Raw genomic sequence first — 19912 nt, 5'->3', positions numbered from 1 at the left:
CTCTCTCTCTCTCTCTCTCTCTCTCTCTCTCTCTCGTAATTATATGTTACCTCAGGTGCATGGTTGGCCTGGTACCATCACCAAAGGGTATGCTGCTGCCCCTATGTCCTATTGCCTGATACAGCAAAGTCCAGCAACCTACTATATTTGCATTGGCAATCTGTGACCACTCTGGAGATGCTGAGAAATGGAGCTCAGGCCTACTTCATGTATAGCTGTGACTGACATCTTCAGAAAAGTGTTATGCATCCGAAGAAGTGGGCTGTAGTCCACGAAAGCTTATGCTCTAATAAATTTGTTAGTCTCTAAGGTGCCACAAGTACTCCTGTTCTTTTTGTAAGCACTCTGCCACTCTAACCTCCAAGTCTAAGGCGAAGAGGGGCTTCCTTACCAGGCATAGCTCAAGTCGCCCCACCAGAACATGTGTTCCCAATCCACTTCCCCGCATCCCACTCACATCCTGCCTGGGTATTTCCAGCTGTGTGCACATCAGTGTGGGGAAGGCGAAAGCTTGAGGATTAAGAAGTGACTGAGGGTCAGCTGCAGGGAATTGGGGAGAAGTCAGGGAACCTGTACTGAACGTCAGGGAGGGGGCAGGTGAGCTGATGTGGTTCAGGGAGAGGGAAGTGGGAGTCAGGGAGACTGTTGGGTATCAGAGGGAGCTGAAGGGTGAAGGGACTGCAGAGGGCTTGAAAGTGTGTTGTATCTGAATCTAAAATCTGACTGTCTGAGGAGTGGGCACTGGGAGAAAGTTGGCGGGGGCCGGATCTTTTAGCACCATCCATTTCCTCCTCCTTAGTAATCAGCATAATCATTCTCCTTCATGTTTATTCTCTGTTCACCCCCACACACCATCCCCTGCACAGCTATATGATTGTGTGTGTATGAGTGTAAAAACAGGTCCTGCAACCTAATCCCCTTTACCCCATACTCTTCCTCCTCATCAGCTTCTTCCTTCCCTTGTTTCCACGACATTGTAGGGAAAGTCTCCCTCTTTCCCTACCTCAAGCTTCCTGGGCAACAACTCAAAAGGATTGGAAGGAAACAAATCACAGTCTGTGTGGCCAACTCTCGCAGTTTTTTCACAAGTCTAGCAATATTTGGTGTTTTTCTCAAAACACCAGCTCCTGGAGTCCTGTGATGATATGAGAATCTCAGCTTCCTTTAAAAAAAAAAAAAAACATTTCTAGCCCTCATGGTTGCAAAGAAAATCTTGAAACGTGAACCCTAAAGGCTCAAAGACTGCAAAGTAGATTAAAAGAACCTTAATGTATTTTTTTAATTTTGTGATTTTTAAGCTGATCTCATGATTTTTGAGGCCTGACTCATGATTTTTGAATACTTGGGGGTGGCAATACTTAATATCTTTATTTTTTCCCCTAATGGAAATATTTCACATACTTCCACTAAAAAGTGACCAATAAGTGTGGGTTAAAATACCCAAACTTTGAAGAAGTCCGGACATGTGCAACTTCTGAGCAATGTTGGATTAATCAAATTTCCGTTTCTTCTTCTTACAGCTGAGCAGTAGGGACAGTCATAGCCTCAACTTAAGCTTGTACAGCCATTTCCATTCCAACCCCGCCTTTTGAGTGCCTGACATCTAATACCTTTCACTGATGATTGGACAGAAATTCTCAAGGCCTGGTCTCTGCCTGAAGGTGATTCTGTTCTTTCTTTAATTAAGAAAAATTTTGAGCAAAGTTGGTTCATTTGTTTGGGATTCTGAGGAGAACAGGAAAAAAAATCCTTCCCACATTTAAAGAAAAACTATTCTTATGACCTGTTTTGGAACAGAAATAGTCAGAACCATCCCTTGGGTAGGGCGAATCGGGGCAACTGCCCTGGACCCTGTGCTTTGGGGGCCCCGTGCTTCGATAAAATTGTCCTGATATTTAGCCCTTTGTCCTGCGTCCCAACAGATGTACGAGTGGGACACCATTTGTCCTGATATTCAGGTGAGGAGGCAGGGGGGAGGTGAGGCGGGAGGTGGGCAGGTGAGAGGGGTGAGGGGAAGGCGAGCGGCAGTCAGGTGAACGGGAGGACGCCGGGCGGATGGTGAGGAGACTAGCGGGGAAGTGAGCGGTGGGGCAGGTGGGCGGACAGTTAGGAGGAGAGCGGCAGCCATGCACGCTGGGCAGACGTTGAGGAGACTAGCGGGGAGGCTGATTTGTCTGAGGCCCCGCAGTCCCCTAGGGACGGCCCTGGATATAGGATCAAAATGGCTAGCTAAAAGAAGGCATGGAACTAGCCTCACTGAGAGAGAGTTTGGGAGATTCCGGTGAAAAATTGGGTTTGATTTGGGTCTGTGGCCATCACATTTCTCACACCTCCTGGGCATGTGCAGTGATAGTACTCTTTTCCCCAAGGACAGCATAATGTTCTGAGAGAAGGCAGGGTGTGTACTGCATTTGTGTGATGCTAGTTCAGCTGCAAGCTCAAAACCAGACTGAAGGTTTGTAGAGAAGAAATATGTCTTACTGTGTGCAGTGAAGCCCAGCCTCACTCAGGGTGAAATTAACCTCTGTGTGCAGCTGGTCAATGCAAGCCCTAGGCCCCACTTAAGAACTAGTCTGAGAGCTGAGCCAGGACGTAAGTGGTGCTTAGGCCTCCCGCTGGCCCTCTGCACAGGAATCACTTTCACCATGTGTGCACCCCTTGTACTAGGAGTGCCGAAAGAGAAGACCCCAAGAAAATTCTGCGACACTATAGTCTGAGAAGGTAGCGCTTGTGTGGTAGACACTCAAACAGCAGAAATCATCAGTTCCGTTTACACACCCAACCGTAACTCTGCCCCCTTGTGAATCACCTTTCGTTACATGGGCATGTATTATTTCTGAAATTAGTGAGTCTTCCCAAAGAACCGGTCATGGGGAGTCCTTTCTAGCCCCCCACCTCCTCCAACCAGAGGAACATGTGGGCTAGAGGAGGTAGAAGCTCCTGGGAAGCAGCCTGTTTGGAGAGCACAACGCTTCTCTCCCTGACAAAAGCCATGAGCCAAGGAAGCAACAGCAAATTAGTGGGGCTGGCAGGAGGAACCTTTGGAACCTTAGACACCAGTGATATCATTGGGTTCTACTTCCTTCTGTTCTTACTCTGGGTGTTTTGTTGTCCTTCTTGCTCATTGGTTGCTTGCTTAAGTCTCCTCCCTCACTGTCATAGAATCGTAGATATGTAGGGCTGAAAGGAACTTCGAGAAGTCATCAAGTCCAGCCTCCTGCATTGTGGCAGGACCAAGTAAACCTAGACCATCCCTGACAGGTGTTTGTCCAACTTGTTTTTAAACACTCCAGTGATGGGGACTCCATGACCTCCCTTGGAAGCCTATTTCAGAGCTTAACGATCCTTATAGTTAGAAAGTTTTTCCTAATATCAAACCTAAATCTCCCCTGCTGCAGATTAAGCCTATTACTTCTTCTCCTACCGCCTGTGGGCATGGAGAACAATTGATCACCATCCTCTTTATAACAGCTCTTAACATATTGGAAGACTGTTATCAGGTTGACACTCGGTCTTCTTTTCTCAAAACTATACAAGCCCAGTTTTTTCACCTTTTCCTCATAGGTCAGGTTTTCTAAACCTTTGATCATTTTTGTTGCTCTCCTCGGGACTCTTTCCAATTTTTCCACATCCTTCCGAAATTGTGGTGCCCAGAACTAGACACAGAACTCCAGCTGGGGTCTCACCAGTGCCAAGTAGAGCGGGACAATTACCTCCTGTGTCTTACATACAACACTCCTGTTAATACACCCAAGAATCATATTAGCCTTTTTTGCAGCTGCATCACATCGATGACTCATATTCATTTTGTGGTCCACTATAACCCCGAGCTCCTTCTCAGCGGTACTACCACCTAGACAGTTAGTCCCCATTTTATAGTCATGCATTTGACTTTTTCTTCTTAAGTGAAGTACTTTCCACTTGTCTTTATTGAATTTCATCAGTGCAGTGAGGGTCCTGCAGAGGGTCCCTCCACTGCAGTCTTGATCCCCCTGCCTGCCATTCTCCATTATTCTCCTGCCTTCCATTCTCCATTATTCCCCTGCCTTCCATTCTCCATTAAGGTCCTTTCTGGCCTTAAATTCTGTGACCTGTGCTCCCCTCCATCCTTCCCTCCATTCCACCTCAATATTTCCCTTCTTCCACTTCATACTCCTGTACTCCTTAGCTCACCCCTCCATGTCCCCCCCTTACTGCATCCCCCACTATGGAGTTCACAGGATGTTTACCCCTTCGCCCTGATCACTCTGCTTGTTTGTTATATCCCCTCCCCTTCTGCCCAGGTCTGTCTTTTCTATTTAGATTGTAAGCAGTTTGAGTTGAGGACTATCTTTACTCTCTGTTTGTACAGCACCCAGCACAACGGGGCACCAACCCCGGTGGAATACAAGTAATCAATAGCAACGTAACCAGGGAATTGAGAGATTATCTGAACAGACCTGGAAGAATCCAATGACGGCCACCTCAGCAGCACTGATGAAGGCTGTTGTGGCTGCAATATCTCTCAAAAGCACAGGTTTCTTTGCGTCTCCAGTGACGTCTGGAGAGAGCATGAGGAGGAAATGTCAGAATCATATCAGGCATGGAGAGCAGCCCAGAGCTAAGAACCCCACCACCACCACTACCACACACATGCACACCCCACCTTCCTTCCTCTGTGCATGCTGATCTTGGCAGATCTCTTCCCCCTCTGGATACTGACAGACCTCTGTGAGAGGATTTGCAGCTCTCATCCCTTCATCCACTGTACACGCTGACCCCAGTGGCTCTCTCACCCTTAGAGAGCCTTGGATTTCTCTCACCCACCCCATTCGTTTTCTGGCCTGACCACAGTGTCATTTTCTTACCATGGGGCGCAGGGCTCTCCTCAGCACATCCTGATGGGCAGCCCAAAATGAGGAGGGAAAAAAAGAGACACCACAGGGCAGAGATAGCCATTGACCTGATGTCTCCTCTCCTTGCCATGGGCTCTGCGTTGGACTCTGCCTGGAAAGGTGACACGTCAGTGGTTTCTTGGTCAGGTGTGGTTCTCCCAACAGTGTGGGAACTGAGCACCTGGCACTGGTGAAACCTTCAACTTCAGCGATAAAAGTCTGGCAGAAAGACAGAGTCCCAGTGCCTCACTGTTCTGCACAGGTCATGGGGCTGATACCGAACAATCTGTCCCTGACACCTTGGCACTGAGAGACCACCTGGAGACAGCAGCGACCCCTGCTCGTCCCACAGAGACATTTCCATGCTGCACACTCTGGAGGGGCACAGGCTGGTGAGAGTACCCAGGCTGGCACCAGGGAGCAGCTCCAGATGCCCCTTTCCTTTCTTTTCGTCCTGGGCACTCCTCCTCAGTACTCTGCACCTCAACCTAATGAGACTGCCCCCTGCTTATACCAGGGAAGCTGTTTCCCTTTTCTGTGCACTAAGTCCCAGGGGGTCTCCTCCTCCCACTGCACCAGGGCCAATCAGACAGTCTGGCCCCAGCATGGACCACTCCTGGGACAGCTGGTTGTATGGGTGGCATGAGAGACCCATGTCTCTGCTATGGGAGATGAGGAACTGATGCCTAAAAATTCCATGGAGGCCACATTAAAACAGACTAGCCACATAACATAGGAACACACAAATTCTAGACTGGATCAGACCAGTGGGCCACCTAGTCTGGTATCTTCTCTAATAGTGGCCAATACAAGAGGCTTTGAAGGAAGCTGCATAAGGGAGCTATGATATAATTTGCCCACAGGAAAAATTTCTCCCTAAACCCCATTAGGGTGAGGCTGGTTTATGCGCTGAAGTATGAGCGTTATAGCCCTTATGAGACATTTGGGATTTTTTCAGTCCTTTCTCTAACCCTGGATACTGTTTAGCCACATACGATATTGCAATACTATACATGTGTGAAAGACGGAGTGAGGAAACATGTTCCACAAAAGAATGAGAGCCTCACTCAGAAGGGAAGAAAGAAACTGACTTTATTCTTGGGACACTGACGTCTTTACATATCATGGCAGCTAACTGAATCTCCTTGACTGGTTTTGCCTTTAAAGGCAGGACTATGATTTGGACACCAGACAAGGATAAGAGGACCATAATGGGATCAGCCTTTTACAGTGAGCACAAGGCAGAAATAACACCGTGGAGGACCATTTAGGGGGGCAATTCGTCCTGCCATGAGAGTTGTAGAGCTGGCAAGATGATTGCGTTCCCTCAAAAAGGCACTTCAGAGACCTGATTTGGAGCAAAAGAGGGACCAGCAGGGAGAGGGATTTTTCCCAATTTAACCCCTCATGTGTCACGACAGCTCTGGGTGGGTTATTTTCAGTGTAGCAGCGGGAAATGCAGAGGCTGTCCGTGGGCCTGTGCAAAGACCTGCTTTTAACAGAATCTCCTGTGGCAGGAAGGAACAAGGGTTAGGAGGGTTCTGGAATCCCTTTGTGGCAGTAGGGGACAGCATGGTGTGCGGGTCCAGGGCGTGGCACTCCTGGTGACTAGTGCGGTAGGCAGGGGAAGGAGGGAGAAGGCAGCTTGCGTGACCTCACTCTGTCCACTCCTTTTTAATGGACAGATTCCACTCCCAGGTGAGATGGTCATGCTTGTCATCATCAGTGAAGAAGGACTTGTTGTGATAGGTGCCCCGAGCCAGCATGCCCTTGGGTGCTTCCTCAATAGGTGTCAGGAATTCGTACTCCTCCGGCCGTGGCCCATAGCTGCCAACCATGAACGTAGCTTTATCCACTAGGAGTAAACAATCCACAGGGGAAGAGCCCATGAGGAGGGAAGTACACAAGAAGAGGAAAAGCTGGGTTCATGAGTACGGATCACACAAGAACTGAGGCAGGCATGAGGGGGAGAGGGCAGAGACAGGGAGCAGACAGACTCACTGAATGAAACGATGCGAGATTTTGTGCAGAGGTCTATATATAGAATCTATGTGTGGAATGAGGATCTCCCCTGGGAACACCTGAGCAGGGCTGTGTGTGTACAAAAGAAAGAGGGCTCTTTATACGATTGGAAGCTCTGTGGGGTAGCGCAGAAAAAGGCTGGTTTTGCCTGTGTCCGTTGAATGCTCTGTATAGAATGGGAAATTCTGAGAGGGTGGGGAGGGCAGGCTATGTATATAATGGAAACCTGTGTGATGAGTGGTGTACCCATGACTGTTTCTGTGTCTGTGGAAGGCTCAGTGTGGGATGAGAGCCTTTGGAAGGGGCTCTCTCTATAGGATGGAGAATCTGTGTGCAGGGTTGGGAGTGCATGTGAGGGATGGTGTGTTTGGGAGGAGAGGGGGTTCTCTCTTACTCACCCTTCACCCCTGTCCGGTAGGTATGCTGCACATATTTCAATCCAGACACAATGTCCCTATTTACCTGCAAGAGGAAGTGATCATGGATGAGTCTAATGAGGAGGGTCTCAGTGCAATCTCTGCTGCTCTCCTCCCCTCAACCACACACAGACATTCTTGTCCCAGCTCCTCCATGCCACTACTCTCCTCCTTCCTTGTGCTGGACAGGGTGGGACAGGCCTCAGGGCCCAATATGGAGCAGACATTGCTGAGGGAAGCCCTGGCATTTCTCAATAGCCAGAGATGAGTCTTCACGCAACCTGGATACTTCTGTTTCTCTAATGTGCATCAGAGCTCCTCTTTTCCTTGCCCAAGCCCCACAGGTTAATCAGTCTCTCAGGAGGCACTGCAGAGAGGATTGGGGGAAGGCTGAATGCAGGAGAAGTGCAAGGTTCACAGTTGAGCATTCCCATGTTAAACCCCAGAGCCAGCTGACTGGAGTCATGCATTCTGCACAAAGAGATGGGGAAAGTCTAGGGTAAGACTAACTGAGCTCACTCCTTCACCTCTAGGGCTGAAGGAGACTGGGATCACTGAAGGGATGAGATGGTTGGACTAGTTAGTTAGCTAGTGTAGACACAGCCTCAGTAATCTCAATATTCCCCAGGAGAGTCACAGCCTGGCTCCATCCCTTGCTTCTCACAGTCTGGACACACTGTGCATTATTAAATCTGAAAACAACACAGCATGCTCCTTCACATCCCAGGGTTCAGTTTGCTGTGCCTACAGTGATCCCAATCCTGGCCAGCCCTGGGAGCCGGAGAGAGAGTTAAGATAACTAGTCTGGCCCTATCCCATCAGCAAGGGTGGGAAATTTAAGGAAACATTTCCTAGCATAAAGAAGGCTTGGGTGTCACTCTGGGGGTGCCTTTATCTCTAGGCCTGTGTGCAATAAAGCTGCGTGAAAATGGTGGAAAATTTGTCCATATTAACATTTTCACTCTTTCAGTTCAGGTGATTGAACATCTCTCAAATTTTGCTTTTCTGCAAAATGCAGCTAATTTTGTAACAAAAACTTGTAAAGATTAATGTGTCTGCTTTGCATGCCACCTTGCTCTTTGAACGCACCCCACTTTCAACAGGAAACAGGTGAAAATGGCATGAAACGCTGTTGACATTTTTGGCAATGTGAAGCCATTTGGGAGGGCATAACACAATGCAGAAAATCTCAGATTCTGTGTAGTTTTGTCTTTTGCTGCAACTATTTTACCCACCGCTAGGTGTTTGGGAAGCCCAGCAACACTCAGCAGATCAGCTTCACAGGGCTTCATGGGAAGCTTTTTTTTCCAGCTTTGGTTTGTGTGGAATCAAATTTTGCTTTGAGTCCCGAAAACTGAAAGCAAAACTCAGTCACGGCTACTGAGTTTCACATAATGACACGTATGAACCATTTCCAAGCATGAATTTTGACTGGTTTCCATGCAACCTCCAGTTCACCACCTGCTTCATAGGTTCACACAACAGGCTTACAAAGGTTAGTAAACATTTAGGTGCACCTTTAGGTGGTTTGTAACAATACCCAAAAACAGTTAAGTTTTACATGGTTCAGAGAATCATTTCCAACATTTTGCTCAGCTCTAGTTATCTGTGATGACTGGCTGGTAACTGGCGTGAGCACTGAGCAACCTATGGGAAGCGACCAGAGGGGAAGTGACTCACTTTGAAGTGGATCTTAACTCTGTATTCAACTCCTTCCTTTAGTACAAATGTCTCTTTCTTCAGCGCCGCAACGTCCCCTGTAGAGAGAGAATCAGACAGATAGTTAGTACTGCCACAAAGAGAAGAAACCAGACTCTCTTCCAGGAAATGGATGTGCCCTCCCATCATCTTTTTCTATAGCACACCTATGAAATGTGTATGCAGGTGTGTATATGCAAGCTTCTTTATGAGTGTGCGTAATACATACAGGTGCGTGCATACACATACATGCTCCTCTTCTTACACAGAAACAGAGCATGCTTGTGTATATACATTCATGTGCACGCTTGTGTGTGTGTGCACATGCATTCTCAAGAGGCATGTGTGTGTGTGCAGATACACTAATGAGAGGCACACATGTGTGTGCAATTGTGTTTTGCCCTTCTGTTACTCCAGTGAACCAGGTGCATAGCATGGCCCCCTATGCACGTTAGCTGTTTCACTCAGTGGAGTCCCTGGTTCCAGTGAGAGGGAGTGGAGGCTGGGCATGTCTCGGCTGGAAACTCAGTTGGGCTGCACACAGTGTGTGAAGATGAATGGCTTTGCAATGCTGTACGTGCGTGCTGGGGATTTCAGTTGAACAGGAAGTATCAATGCCTTGCCAGTCCTGACTTCCTGTCTCTGATAAGAAGCCCATATAAGGTGAAGCATGACTCTCTCACCATGTCCCCTGAAGCCGGAAGAGCAAGGTTGCTTGACACTGCAGTTTCAACATGGCCTGTTACTCTAACATGTACCTATATCTTGTGCTGGTAGGAGCTAGCTAGGTAGAAATCAGAGCACGTGCCTTTCCCTTTGTACAGGGAACTCTAAGACCTGCAATTCTTAGAGATTTCCAAGATCTTCTGCAGAGGAGTTGAAGATGGAGACCACAGACATATGTTTTTATTACTTCTAACCTTCTTTTTACTATAATTGTACTTTAAATAAGAAACTAGGCCCAAGATCTCCATAGCGAATATTCCCCTAGGGTTTACCTCACTTTACACAGCACCAACTTCAAATAGGAAACAGGGCTCTGGAATTATCCCTAGACTTGAAATTTGGGCTGGACCACTGATCATTCCCATATGTGACAAAGGAAGGAGTCTTCACCTACCAGTAAGGTCCATGGTGATTGGTCCTGGAGCAGTATCACATACCAGGGTGAGCCGTGTGACTACCACGTTGGGAGCTGTTGGGTCTGTAGGATTGGAAAGAGGAGGTCAATTGGCTTGCAAAATCAAAGTGGAGGGAGGGAGAGGCATCTCCCTCCTCATCTCCCTGTTTAAAGATTGCTCTGTCATCTAACGTGGAATAATGACTGGGTCCTCTTAGGAAGACAGAACCATGCACCCCGCCCAATGGGAAACATTCCATAAGCCACATCCCACTACCCCTCTAGAAGAGACCATCAGGAACATACCTTCCACCACATGACGCTGCCCTAGCAAGAACTAAGCCAGGCATAGCTGCCACCTTGGGTCCCTCCAAGCAGGATTCCCACTTGGGCACATACCTGAGACCACAAACCTCTTTCTCAGTAGGAACTCTCTCAGGCATGCATGCATGCCTCCCCAAGCCTTGGCCCCATCCCAGACACCCCTAACCACAGACCTGACACTATAGACCCTATCTCCATTTGAGTCCACCCACCCCAGTCAGGCATATATCTGGTAGCTTGCTCCTATACCGCAGCAAGACCAATGCATATATCTACTGGACCCTCCCCATTGGGGACAACTTCAATCCTTCCCCACAATGTATGCCACCATAGTGTCCTCCCACAACCAGAATTGGACACACACTGTATTTCTCTATAAGCCTTTTCCATCAGAGATCCATACCTGCCACCACAGGCCCATCCCCCAGCAGGGATTTCTTGTACTTAGCAAGGCTTTCATCATCCTTGTCCAGCTCCTGCAGCTCCTGAAGCGATTTCTGGGGTGGGGGCTTGTAGTTGAGTTTGCCGTCCACTTCATCGTCCTCTTCCTCTACATGTAGGTCTGGGGTTTTCTCAGTCATGGTCTCTTGGCCTGAAGAGGGCAATACAGCCAGTCAGTGGCAGGACAAAGCAGGTGAGTACAGCCTGGCTGGTATTTGTTCTCTGGAGAAAGCAACTTAGTCTCCAGGTTTGTCAGTCAGACACCTGGCACCATAGGTGCTGGAACTAGGGGTGCTCATGGTGCTGCAGCTCCCACTGGCTTGCAGTGGTTTCTATCATATACAGGGTTTACAGTTTGGTTCCATGGCTCTCAGCACCCCCACTATACAAATTGTCCCAGCACTGCTGCCTTGCACCTAGGGTGACCAGACCACAAGTGTGAAAAATCAGGACAGGGGGTGGGGGGTAAGAGGAGCCTATATAAGAAAAAGACCCAAAAATCGGGACTGCCCCTATAAAATCGGGACATCTGGTCACCCTACTTGCACCAGCACTACATTCAATGTAGTAACCTAATGCCAAAGCAAAATGCTCAGAAATCTGTTGCTTGAGGGTTGAATTAGTCTGTTGCTGTGTTTCTGTATTTTCAGTTAGATATGCTTCCCCCGTTGTCTTTCTCTCTTGTCCCACACCTTTTGTGGGGCCTCCAGGAGTGAGAAAACAACTTAGACGGAAACTATGACATTTTGCAACAAGCCACCTTGTGCAATCCCAGCACAGCCCTACAATAACTAGGGCAAGCAGCCCCAGCACTGATCAATGATTTCACCTTAAAAGCCATTGTCACATATAGAAGCATGGAGGGAAATAAGGAAAAGGTTTAATTTTCCTGCTTCTAATGGGTTATAAATAACACTTAGAAACACAGAATGTACAAGGAGATAAAATACCTGATAATGACTCTCTTAACTGAACAGATTAAATAAACGTTCTTTCCTCAAGAAAATGAATCCTACTAAATCCAGCCGCACATGCCCCAGGCTTTCTCTGCTGCACACCCTTGAAAATAGCTCACTTCATGCAATGACGGGGTCTACTTCCTGTGCAGGAAGGAAATGTGTGGTCTGTTCCTATGACAACACTTGTCCCAGCTGCAGATCTGCTCTGAGCAGTAGCATTTCAACCATAAGACATCGCAGAGGCAAGAGGAAGTGAGAACTAAAGTCAATGAGCAGTTGTCTCAGCACGGGCTTAGACAGGAGCTGCTCACTGGATTTCCTCTTCCATGAAGACAATGGCAGGTTCTTTCCCCATGGAATCCTGGGATTACCACAGATTTCCAGAGCCACTTCTTCAGTTGGTATAAATCAGTGCAGCTGCACTGAAGTCACCTGTTGGAAGAATGAACCTGCTCTGGTGGCTGCACAGAAAGAAGTAAAGAGAGAGAGAAAAAGTGGATGGAGGATGAGGAGATAGGTGGATGGATGGAGAATGGATGGCCAAAAGGAGAGAATGAGGTAGAGAAGGGGATGAATGGCCGGAATAAGGAAGGAAAGGTTGAACGGTTGAGTAGATAGGACTGTAGGTTCTGCCTTAATGAATCAGATGACTGGTCCATCTAGTCTGGTATATGGTAGTGGTCAATTTTTGATGCTTCTGAGAAAGGTTTAAAAAAACCAGCCACAATCCCATTGGCAATGGTGGATACTGCACATCGACCCAATCATTCTTTGCTGTGTGACGATTTTGTTTGATTTGTTCTGTGTATAGTGGTCATTCATTTTAGTGACTGACCATTTATTCTTGTGTCATGGGATAATATGAAAGGCGGAATTGATACACTTCCACTTTACCCTTAGTTATTTTAAATTTCTCTATCAATTTCCCTCTAATTCTTCTCTCTAGGTAGGTAACCCTAGTGTTTGCCCACTCACTCAATGGATATGTTGATGATAATGACATATTTCACTCATTAAATTAAAATGACTCTCCCGGGATGAGTTTGTGAGTAGAACTGTGCAAGGCTGAATCACACCCAGCTTGGCAGCTTCAGACATTATCCCAGTCCTGGTGAGACTGATGGAAAAACTCCAGGAGGAGCATGTTGGCAGATGCCTTTGGTGGCATAAAGGTGATAGATACATAGACTGACTAAAGAGCCCAGGAACAGACAGATTTGGTCATGCCTTCCAATGGATAATACATATTCTATGATACTGCATTACAATTAAACCTTTGCGTGAGTCTGGAGCTAATGTGGAGAAGCCAGTGGGGAGAAAAGGAAATCTGAGACAGCTCTACAGATGAGGAGAGAGGTCAAATCTTCCCATTGGTGCCTTCATTGCAACTGTCCTGATTTACACCAACTGAAAAATTGGTGTCTGCATTCCATGGCGAAAGAACCTGAGATTGTCCTCATAGAAGAGGAAAACCAGGCCTGTTCCAGGATCCTATGGGAAAAAATCTGATTGATCCCCCAGCTTCAGCATGAAGAATGCATGATGAAGCCCTGAAACTTTTGATCATTCCCCCACCATCTTGTCCGCCTGACCTCTCCACTCCTCACTCCCTCCATGAGGGTCTTTATGGTCTATCAGAGAGGGAGAAGGAGAAGAAGACACTGATATAGGGAAAGGGAGGGAGGTGGAGAACAGAGATTTTGTCCTGGAATGTCTGGTTACTTCCCTGGTTACTCCCTCAGATCTTCCTCCTGCTTTGCCCAGGACTGAGGCACTTTCCATCAGAACTAGTGCAGAGGGCTCCCCTTCTCAGGAATTCCTCTGGGTGCCCTAAACCTCCCAGAGATCTTAGCAACCCATTGGGCAAGCTGGAATGGCAGACTACCCAATTACCTAGTGAACCAAAGGGATAGGGCTCTGGCTAGTCCCCCTTGGTATGGATACTGTCCTGGCTCATTCGTATGCCTACGCTGCTGCTCCCTACTATGTGGAGTAGGTTAGACCCATGCCTGAGTTTTACTTCTAGGGTTCAAGGTCCCAGTCCTGCTCTCTGCAAAACTCCCATTAATTTCAGTAGGAAAGGAAGGGCCTTCTATGCACGTGCGTGCTCACTCACTACAGTCATCTACAAAATGGAATACATCAGAGCTTCTCCTGGACACCTCAGCTTCCTCCACCTTGTTTGTTAGTGCATACGGATGTGGTTTGCCTCACTGGCCCAGCAGGAAGGGTAATGCTCCTGTGGCTCTTCAGATATATTGTCTATACACTGAATGGCCACTTTTACAAGGAAAAAATAAAATTAACCCTTAGAACACTTTTGGAAAGAAATTAAAGATTTGTTTCCTACCATGAACGCTTTCTCTGGCCCTACCCACTCGCATAGATTCTTAGGCTCTCCCTGTGCCCCTGCCCTGCCCCTTGACACCTCCCTCTTCTCACGCACTAGATTTCAAATTGTGTCTTTGAGGACAGGGGTCTTGTCTCGGGCCATGGGGGAGAAACAACGAGCCAGGGAGCCCCTGCCAGAAAGTGAAAGCTTCAAAAGGCAAAGAGCAAAAACACCATAATCATTGGTACCAGCCACCCACTTTGGCAGAGTCCCAGGGCTGAACGGGCAGGGGAGGTTGAAGCTTCAGAAGCGCTCGCTGTAGGTCAGAGGGAGCCATGCTGACAGGAGGCAGCAGGCAGAGAAAGACCTTACTGCCGCTCCCTGTGCTGTATGGTATCTGTCCTGGGCATAAATGGGGGGCATCAGCCATTTAACAAGTGCTTCTTAAGAGCATCAAACTCACATAAAACGTAACCCCCAAATATAGGGCTTATCTACGCAAGAACGAGGATTTGGCAGAGGGAATGCATTGGAATTTTCCATGATGCAGGGTAAACTACTTCCTCTCCCAGCCCCACCCCCTAGGGATGAAAGGTAAAATACCCCATTGCCTGAGCAGGCCTCTTGGGAAAGCAAAGCAAAGCATTGTTTACCAAGGAGCCTGGGCAGGAGACAACTCCCACCCCCCCTCCAATCCTTCACAAGCATTTCCCAGGCTCACTGACAGCGCAGTGCACAACCATCTCCCCTTTCTCCTCCTCACAGCTGTCTAACTTCCCTTTCTGGTGCAGCCAGGACCATCCTCTTTGCATTTCAGACCCTTTCCTATTGTAAAGCTGTGCAAATCAATCCCCCCTGCGCCGCAGGGAACAGCTCAAATTGTGGTCGCACAGTGAGAAGGCTCTTTTCCATCTCCCCCTCCCCCGAGTTATCTGCATTTATACTCACTGGCTGGCGTCTGCGTCCGGGGTCCCTCTCTGCTCTCTGCGCTCAGTTTTGAGTTTTGGCAGTTAGAGCAGGAAGGAAGTTGAAGGAAAAAAAAAAAAGCGCCCACACTTCAAGAGGAAGCCCTGAGCTAGCTGCAGAGTCACTGCTCATGCTGCAGTGCTCACTTTATCTGGATCCTCCTACATCTTGATCAACTGGGTCTGAGCAGCATCCTTTCCCACAAACAGCCTGTGTGTGTGTGTGTGTGTGTGTGCGCGTGCATGTCACTGTGTGCTTGTATGTGTTCGAAGATGGGTGTTTTGTATATTACTGTGTACCTCCGGGTAAATCTGTGTGGATATGGGAATATATTTTTGCATGCATTTGTGTTCATATGTGGGAGCATGTACTCCAGTCCTGATTCTTATCTCACATTAGTTTTCCGCCGGTGTAGCTCCATTGATTTCAACAGGGTTATTCCTGGTGTGTGTGTGGGGGGGGGGTAGATATGGGTGTGCATTACAGAGGCACCCCCATCTTCCCCAAACTTAAGGATGTGTTTAGTTTTCCACTTAAAGCAGGGTGTGAATCCCTAAATTAAGCATGGTCTCTCACAGGAATCAATTATCCTCAAACAGGAACAACCTCAAGAAGGAGAACCTGATTTTCTAGGTGGTTTTCACACTCTTTAGAGCCTGCTTTTCAGACATGTAGCAGTTTTTAAACCATTTCCTCTTTGAAATGTCAATAGAGATTCTGTCTTTCTATTCCAACCCAGAACATCCTCACCAAGTGCACATCTAATGACTCACACGTAAAACTTTCCTCTGACCTCATACTTTTCCAGATACAAATACAGTAACACATTAAAGACTTAACCCCTCCAGGTATATTTCCAGGTACACACCTTAGAATGCTCAAGAACCGATGGGGGAGGGGTGGGTGTGTGGGCACCGCTAGGTAGGTTTTATAGTCCATTAAGATAAGATTAGAGTTATTGTTTCTGTCTGAGTGTGACTGTGAAGAATTGGATGTGTGCGTTGGGTGATTCTGTGTGTTGGAACTGAAAGCATGTTTTTGTACAACCACAATCTGAGGGCCAAATTCTTCTCTCAGTTACACTGGTGCAAACCTGGAGTAAATCCTCTGATTTTGATGAATTTACTCCAGATTGACATGGGAGCAGCAAAACAGAATTAGGACTTGTGAGTAAGCAGATCATGCAAAAACATGTGAGTTGAGGCTGTTGTGAAAACAAATGTCACAGGTGGAGATTTCCTTGATTTTTAATGATTGTGTGGATAGGAGATGTACCTGAGCAACTTTAAGTGAATGGAGTTTTGTTGTTGTTTTTTTTGGGGGGGGGGGGGAAGACATACAAATCTGTGTGTATATGCATGTTTGTGTATTTAAGTATGTGAATGTGTGTAGATATCAAGATGTACATATGTGTGTGTATATAGCTATAGAAGTGTGCACGGGTGCATGTAGGAAGGGATGCATGTAGCTATGTGTTTTATAGGTATGTGTGTATAATGTAGGTATGATATTGTATATGAAAGAATGTGTTTGTGTGTAGCCATAGATGTAGGAGTATGTATGATGTGGCCTATTGGATAGAATACTGAAATGGGATTCAGACGACCTGTAGAGGCACAGAGAGGTGAAGTGACCTGTGACTTCGGGACAGTCACTTCACCTCTCTGTGCCTCAGTTTCCCCAAATGTAAAATGGGAGATGATAAATCTTAGCTCCTTTGTAGATCCTTTAAGATGCAGCAGCCATGTGCAGCTCAGACAATGGAACCTACCTAGCAGTGCCCACACACCCACCCTTCCCCCATCTGTTCTTGAACATTCTAGAGTGTGCCACACCCAGATCACCTCAGTTCTGACAGAAACTGTGATGGGGATGGTCATGCCTAGTGGTCAGAGTCAGAATCAAGAGTCCAGGGTAGAGTTAGAGTGAGAGCATGGTTGGAGCAAGAGCAGGCTAAGGCTTGCGGAGTCTTGCCACTGTCAATCAAGAATGAGTTCCAAGCCCTACCGTGACACTGAGCAGACGGAGTGGCTATTTCTCTTTGTGAGGCTTATATACCTGGTCTGGGAATCACATGGCCAGTTCCTAGCTTGTGGATTGGCTGGAGCCTAGCACAGGAGTGACTCATCACCTGACAAGTTCCTTCCAACCGCCAGCTGCGACAGACCAGGAACAGATCTGGACAGAAGATCCCGAAGCTCTTTAGACAGAGCTTCTAGTTGTTGGTTTAGTAGTTTAGCTAGTCAGTTTAGGTATCGTAATTTAGGTTTGATACTTGACTTAAAAAGTTAAAGGTTTTCATGCTAGTTAGCTTTGGCCCAGGACCAAGAGCCAAGAGGCCAGGTTTGAAAAGAGCCGTGTCATGTCTGACGGTATTCCCGGCATTGAATGCACACAATCACTGCCTCACTTGTCTTGACTATAAAGAAGCACTGAAATATTAAGCACATCAACAGAAGGGGGTGGTCAAACTTCAACATGTCAGCATCTGAGTTTGGTTCAGAGAAGTATCCAGAAGTTTGACGGTTTCTTACTAGTTTAGCCAAATCTTTAAAGGCACCTCCCTAAACCACACGACCTTTGCCCCCTAAGGCCAGCCTCAAGTCTTCTAAAATCATGAGTCAAGCAGCAAAAATCATGAGATTGGGCTAAAAATCATAAGAGTTTTTTTTTAAAAATCATAAATGTGGGGTTCTTTCTAGTTGCCATCTGGTACTGGAGCCTTTAGAGTTCATATTTTCAAACTAGAAACTTAGCAATTAAGAAAAATGCTGAGGTTCTCACATCGTCACAGGAATCCAGGAGCTTTAAGGGGGGGGAATAAAACCCTAATATTGTGATAAAAGCAGGAGAGTCAGCAACGCTGCTCTTCCAAACCTCCTACAGTCCTGGGCTTCCCCCTCTTTGAGGGGTTTTTTTCAAGAGGGTCAGGGTGAACTTCTGAGCATTTCACACACTTTTAACATCTTCAGGAGGCTCTCATGATGTTTGGAAGAGCTGGGAAGTAAATGCATGCACTCCTTCTAACATCATCCTGCTTTATCTTTCTGGGGGAGGCAGCCTTCCTACCCACCCCTTTAGTTAGCTGCAGGATTGGAAACACTCAATTGAATCTCACTGAAGTTGCACATTAGCCTTTCAGTGCATGCAAAGCTGTCTCATCCCCAAAGTACACACAGGATGCAACAATCCCTGTTCTCTAAAATTGTGGAGGAGGGCAGGAGAGGTAAAAGGTCAATCAAACTCTCCCCAGTACACCACTCATCATATTAAGAGAGAACCTAGAACATAATTAAGGATTGACTAGCCCTCTTTGGAGGAAGAGATTTCTGTGACTGTAATGGAGGGTGTAGGGTCCTATGATGGTTAGATCTACCAGCGACCACTGGGTTATTTCTCCCACTGCAACCAGGAAGGCTAAACCCTTATCAATACATTTCAGAATCTCACAAGGAAAAAAAGAAAGAGAGAGAGAGAGAGAGAATCCAGGTGGTGTGGTGGTTTATATTCAGGGTTTGTCTCTGGAGTTCTTAATTTTCTGAATCAATGTATTCACTTCTAATCAACAGGCAATTGACAACATATTGTAGGTAACTACATTCTGCTGTCCTGAGTTCAGTTGGATATAGTCTCTTCATTTTGTGTCTCAAATTTTGCAGAATGTTGCTGTATGCTGTTTAATGCCTTCGGTATGTTCCAACCCAGAGGTAGCTGCATTACAGCAAGGGCTGAAGTGATCTTTATATTCTGCCAGTTGCAACTAGTGACCATCAGAAGTAGTTGACACTGCAAACCAATTTCTGTCATAACCTTTTGTTTTCACATGCTCGTAAGTTTCCAAAACATTCATCTTTGAGGCTGAAATTTTCCAGTTATGGGCTCTGACACAAGGTGATTGAAGTTTGAGCAGAGATTCCAGCATTTTTTAATGATGAGAAGATATAAAGCCTATGTTTTTCCTAGTGCAAACAATGGTTCATGTAGAGATGTTTTGGTGAGGGGTATAAATGTGCACTTGATAGAACTTTATAAGTATTATTATTTTTATTAGACTTCACACTACTCTGTATAATTTCTTCTGGTCCTGCACCTATATCATTAGCTGTGCCAGCCGTACAAGTTACTGATCTTTTCTGGGAGGAATTCACAGTTGTGTTGCAGCAACCTTACGCCAGTAGAGCTGATGCAAAGTGGTTGTAAGTCTCACCCCGAGGCTTCCCCAGAAAGATAAGACAGTTGTCGTTTATTCATACAAATCTATAGAAACTTAATTTCAATGGTGTCACACTCTGCAGTGTGGCGGGGGGCGGGGACTCACTGCCTCCATCCCCAGGCACCCAGCTCGAGGTCCTCTGGTTGGTGGAAATTTTGATAATACAGTGTCGTCAAAAATGGGCATCATTCAAAGGCCCTTTCTCCCACAAACACAATGGTACCAAACATGACAAACCTAGAACACTTACATAGAGAACTATTCAAGAAAATGTTGAAAAATCAACTTTTTAAAATAATACTTTAACACAGGCAAGTCAAACATGCAGCCCCTCCCAAGTTACATTGTAGCCCTCATTTGACAGTGCTGTGTTACCGGCTAATGCTCAGAACATGATACCTGGTTACATAGGCACCGACTCCGTGGTTGCTCATCTCCTGGTCATGCCCCGATCTCAGCATGATGTTGATCTACATGAGACTTTGGGAAAGTCCTAGTTCTCCAAGGTATCATGATTGATGTTCGACTGCTATGGAATGGTATGACT

The 19912-nt window shown here is 46.8% G+C and overlaps 2 protein-coding genes across 3 annotated transcripts in view; both read right to left on the bottom strand.

Annotated features, from left to right (window-relative positions):
* The window catches only part of ERP27 (endoplasmic reticulum protein 27), a 32751-nt gene extending 26927 nt beyond the window's left edge, over positions 1 to 5824 (bottom strand). The window contains exons 1-2 of the mRNA XM_034774027.1: positions 4848 to 5824; positions 4440 to 4540 (exon numbers count right to left, since the gene is read on the bottom strand). Coding sequence (XP_034629918.1) covers positions 4440 to 4540; positions 4848 to 4965 — 219 coding nt within the window. The 5' untranslated portion in view covers positions 4966 to 5824. The remainder of the gene's footprint in view (positions 1 to 4439; positions 4541 to 4847) is intronic.
* A 125-nt stretch (positions 5825 to 5949) lies between these two features.
* ARHGDIB (Rho GDP dissociation inhibitor beta) lies at positions 5950 to 15275 on the bottom strand. Of its 2 annotated transcripts, none has more exons than XM_034774039.1 (6): positions 15135 to 15275; positions 10858 to 11046; positions 10131 to 10214; positions 8993 to 9069; positions 7295 to 7358; positions 5950 to 6729 (listed from the first exon to the last, which is right to left on the bottom strand). In XM_034774039.1, exons 2-6 carry the CDS (start codon positions 11033 to 11035, stop codon positions 6530 to 6532), a joined length of 603 nt encoding a protein of 200 aa, XP_034629930.1. In that variant the 5' UTR covers positions 11036 to 11046; positions 15135 to 15275; the 3' UTR covers positions 5950 to 6529. The 2 variants fall into 2 exon arrangements, with proteins under 2 accessions (XP_034629930.1, XP_034629937.1); XM_034774046.1 differs by lacking the exon at positions 15135 to 15275 and adding an exon at positions 11846 to 11988.
* Positions 15276 to 19912: the final 4637 nt, after the last annotated feature.

The sequence above is a fragment of the Trachemys scripta genome, chromosome 1 (genome assembly GCF_013100865.1).
Source record: "Trachemys scripta elegans isolate TJP31775 chromosome 1, CAS_Tse_1.0, whole genome shotgun sequence".
NCBI lineage: Eukaryota > Metazoa > Chordata > Testudines > Emydidae > Trachemys > Trachemys scripta.
The sequence above is the reverse complement of the archived record's forward strand: the minus strand, read 5'-3'. Positions and strand labels throughout refer to the sequence as shown.

What these genes read in the sequence shown, in the direction of transcription:
- ARHGDIB (XM_034774039.1), bottom strand. Translation starts at nt 11,035, where the DNA reads ATGACTGAGAAAACCCCAGACCTACATGTAGAGGAAGAGGACGATGAA. An exon ending in AATCACCATGGACCTTACTG is followed by an intron (nt 9,070 to 10,130) that starts GTAGGTGAAGAC and finishes CTCTCTCTACAG; the next exon opens with GGGACGTTGCGGCGCTGAAG. An exon ending in CTACCGGACAGGGGTGAAGG is followed by an intron (nt 6,730 to 7,294) that starts GTGAGTAAGAGA and finishes GTTTACTCCTAG; the next exon opens with TGGATAAAGCTACGTTCATG.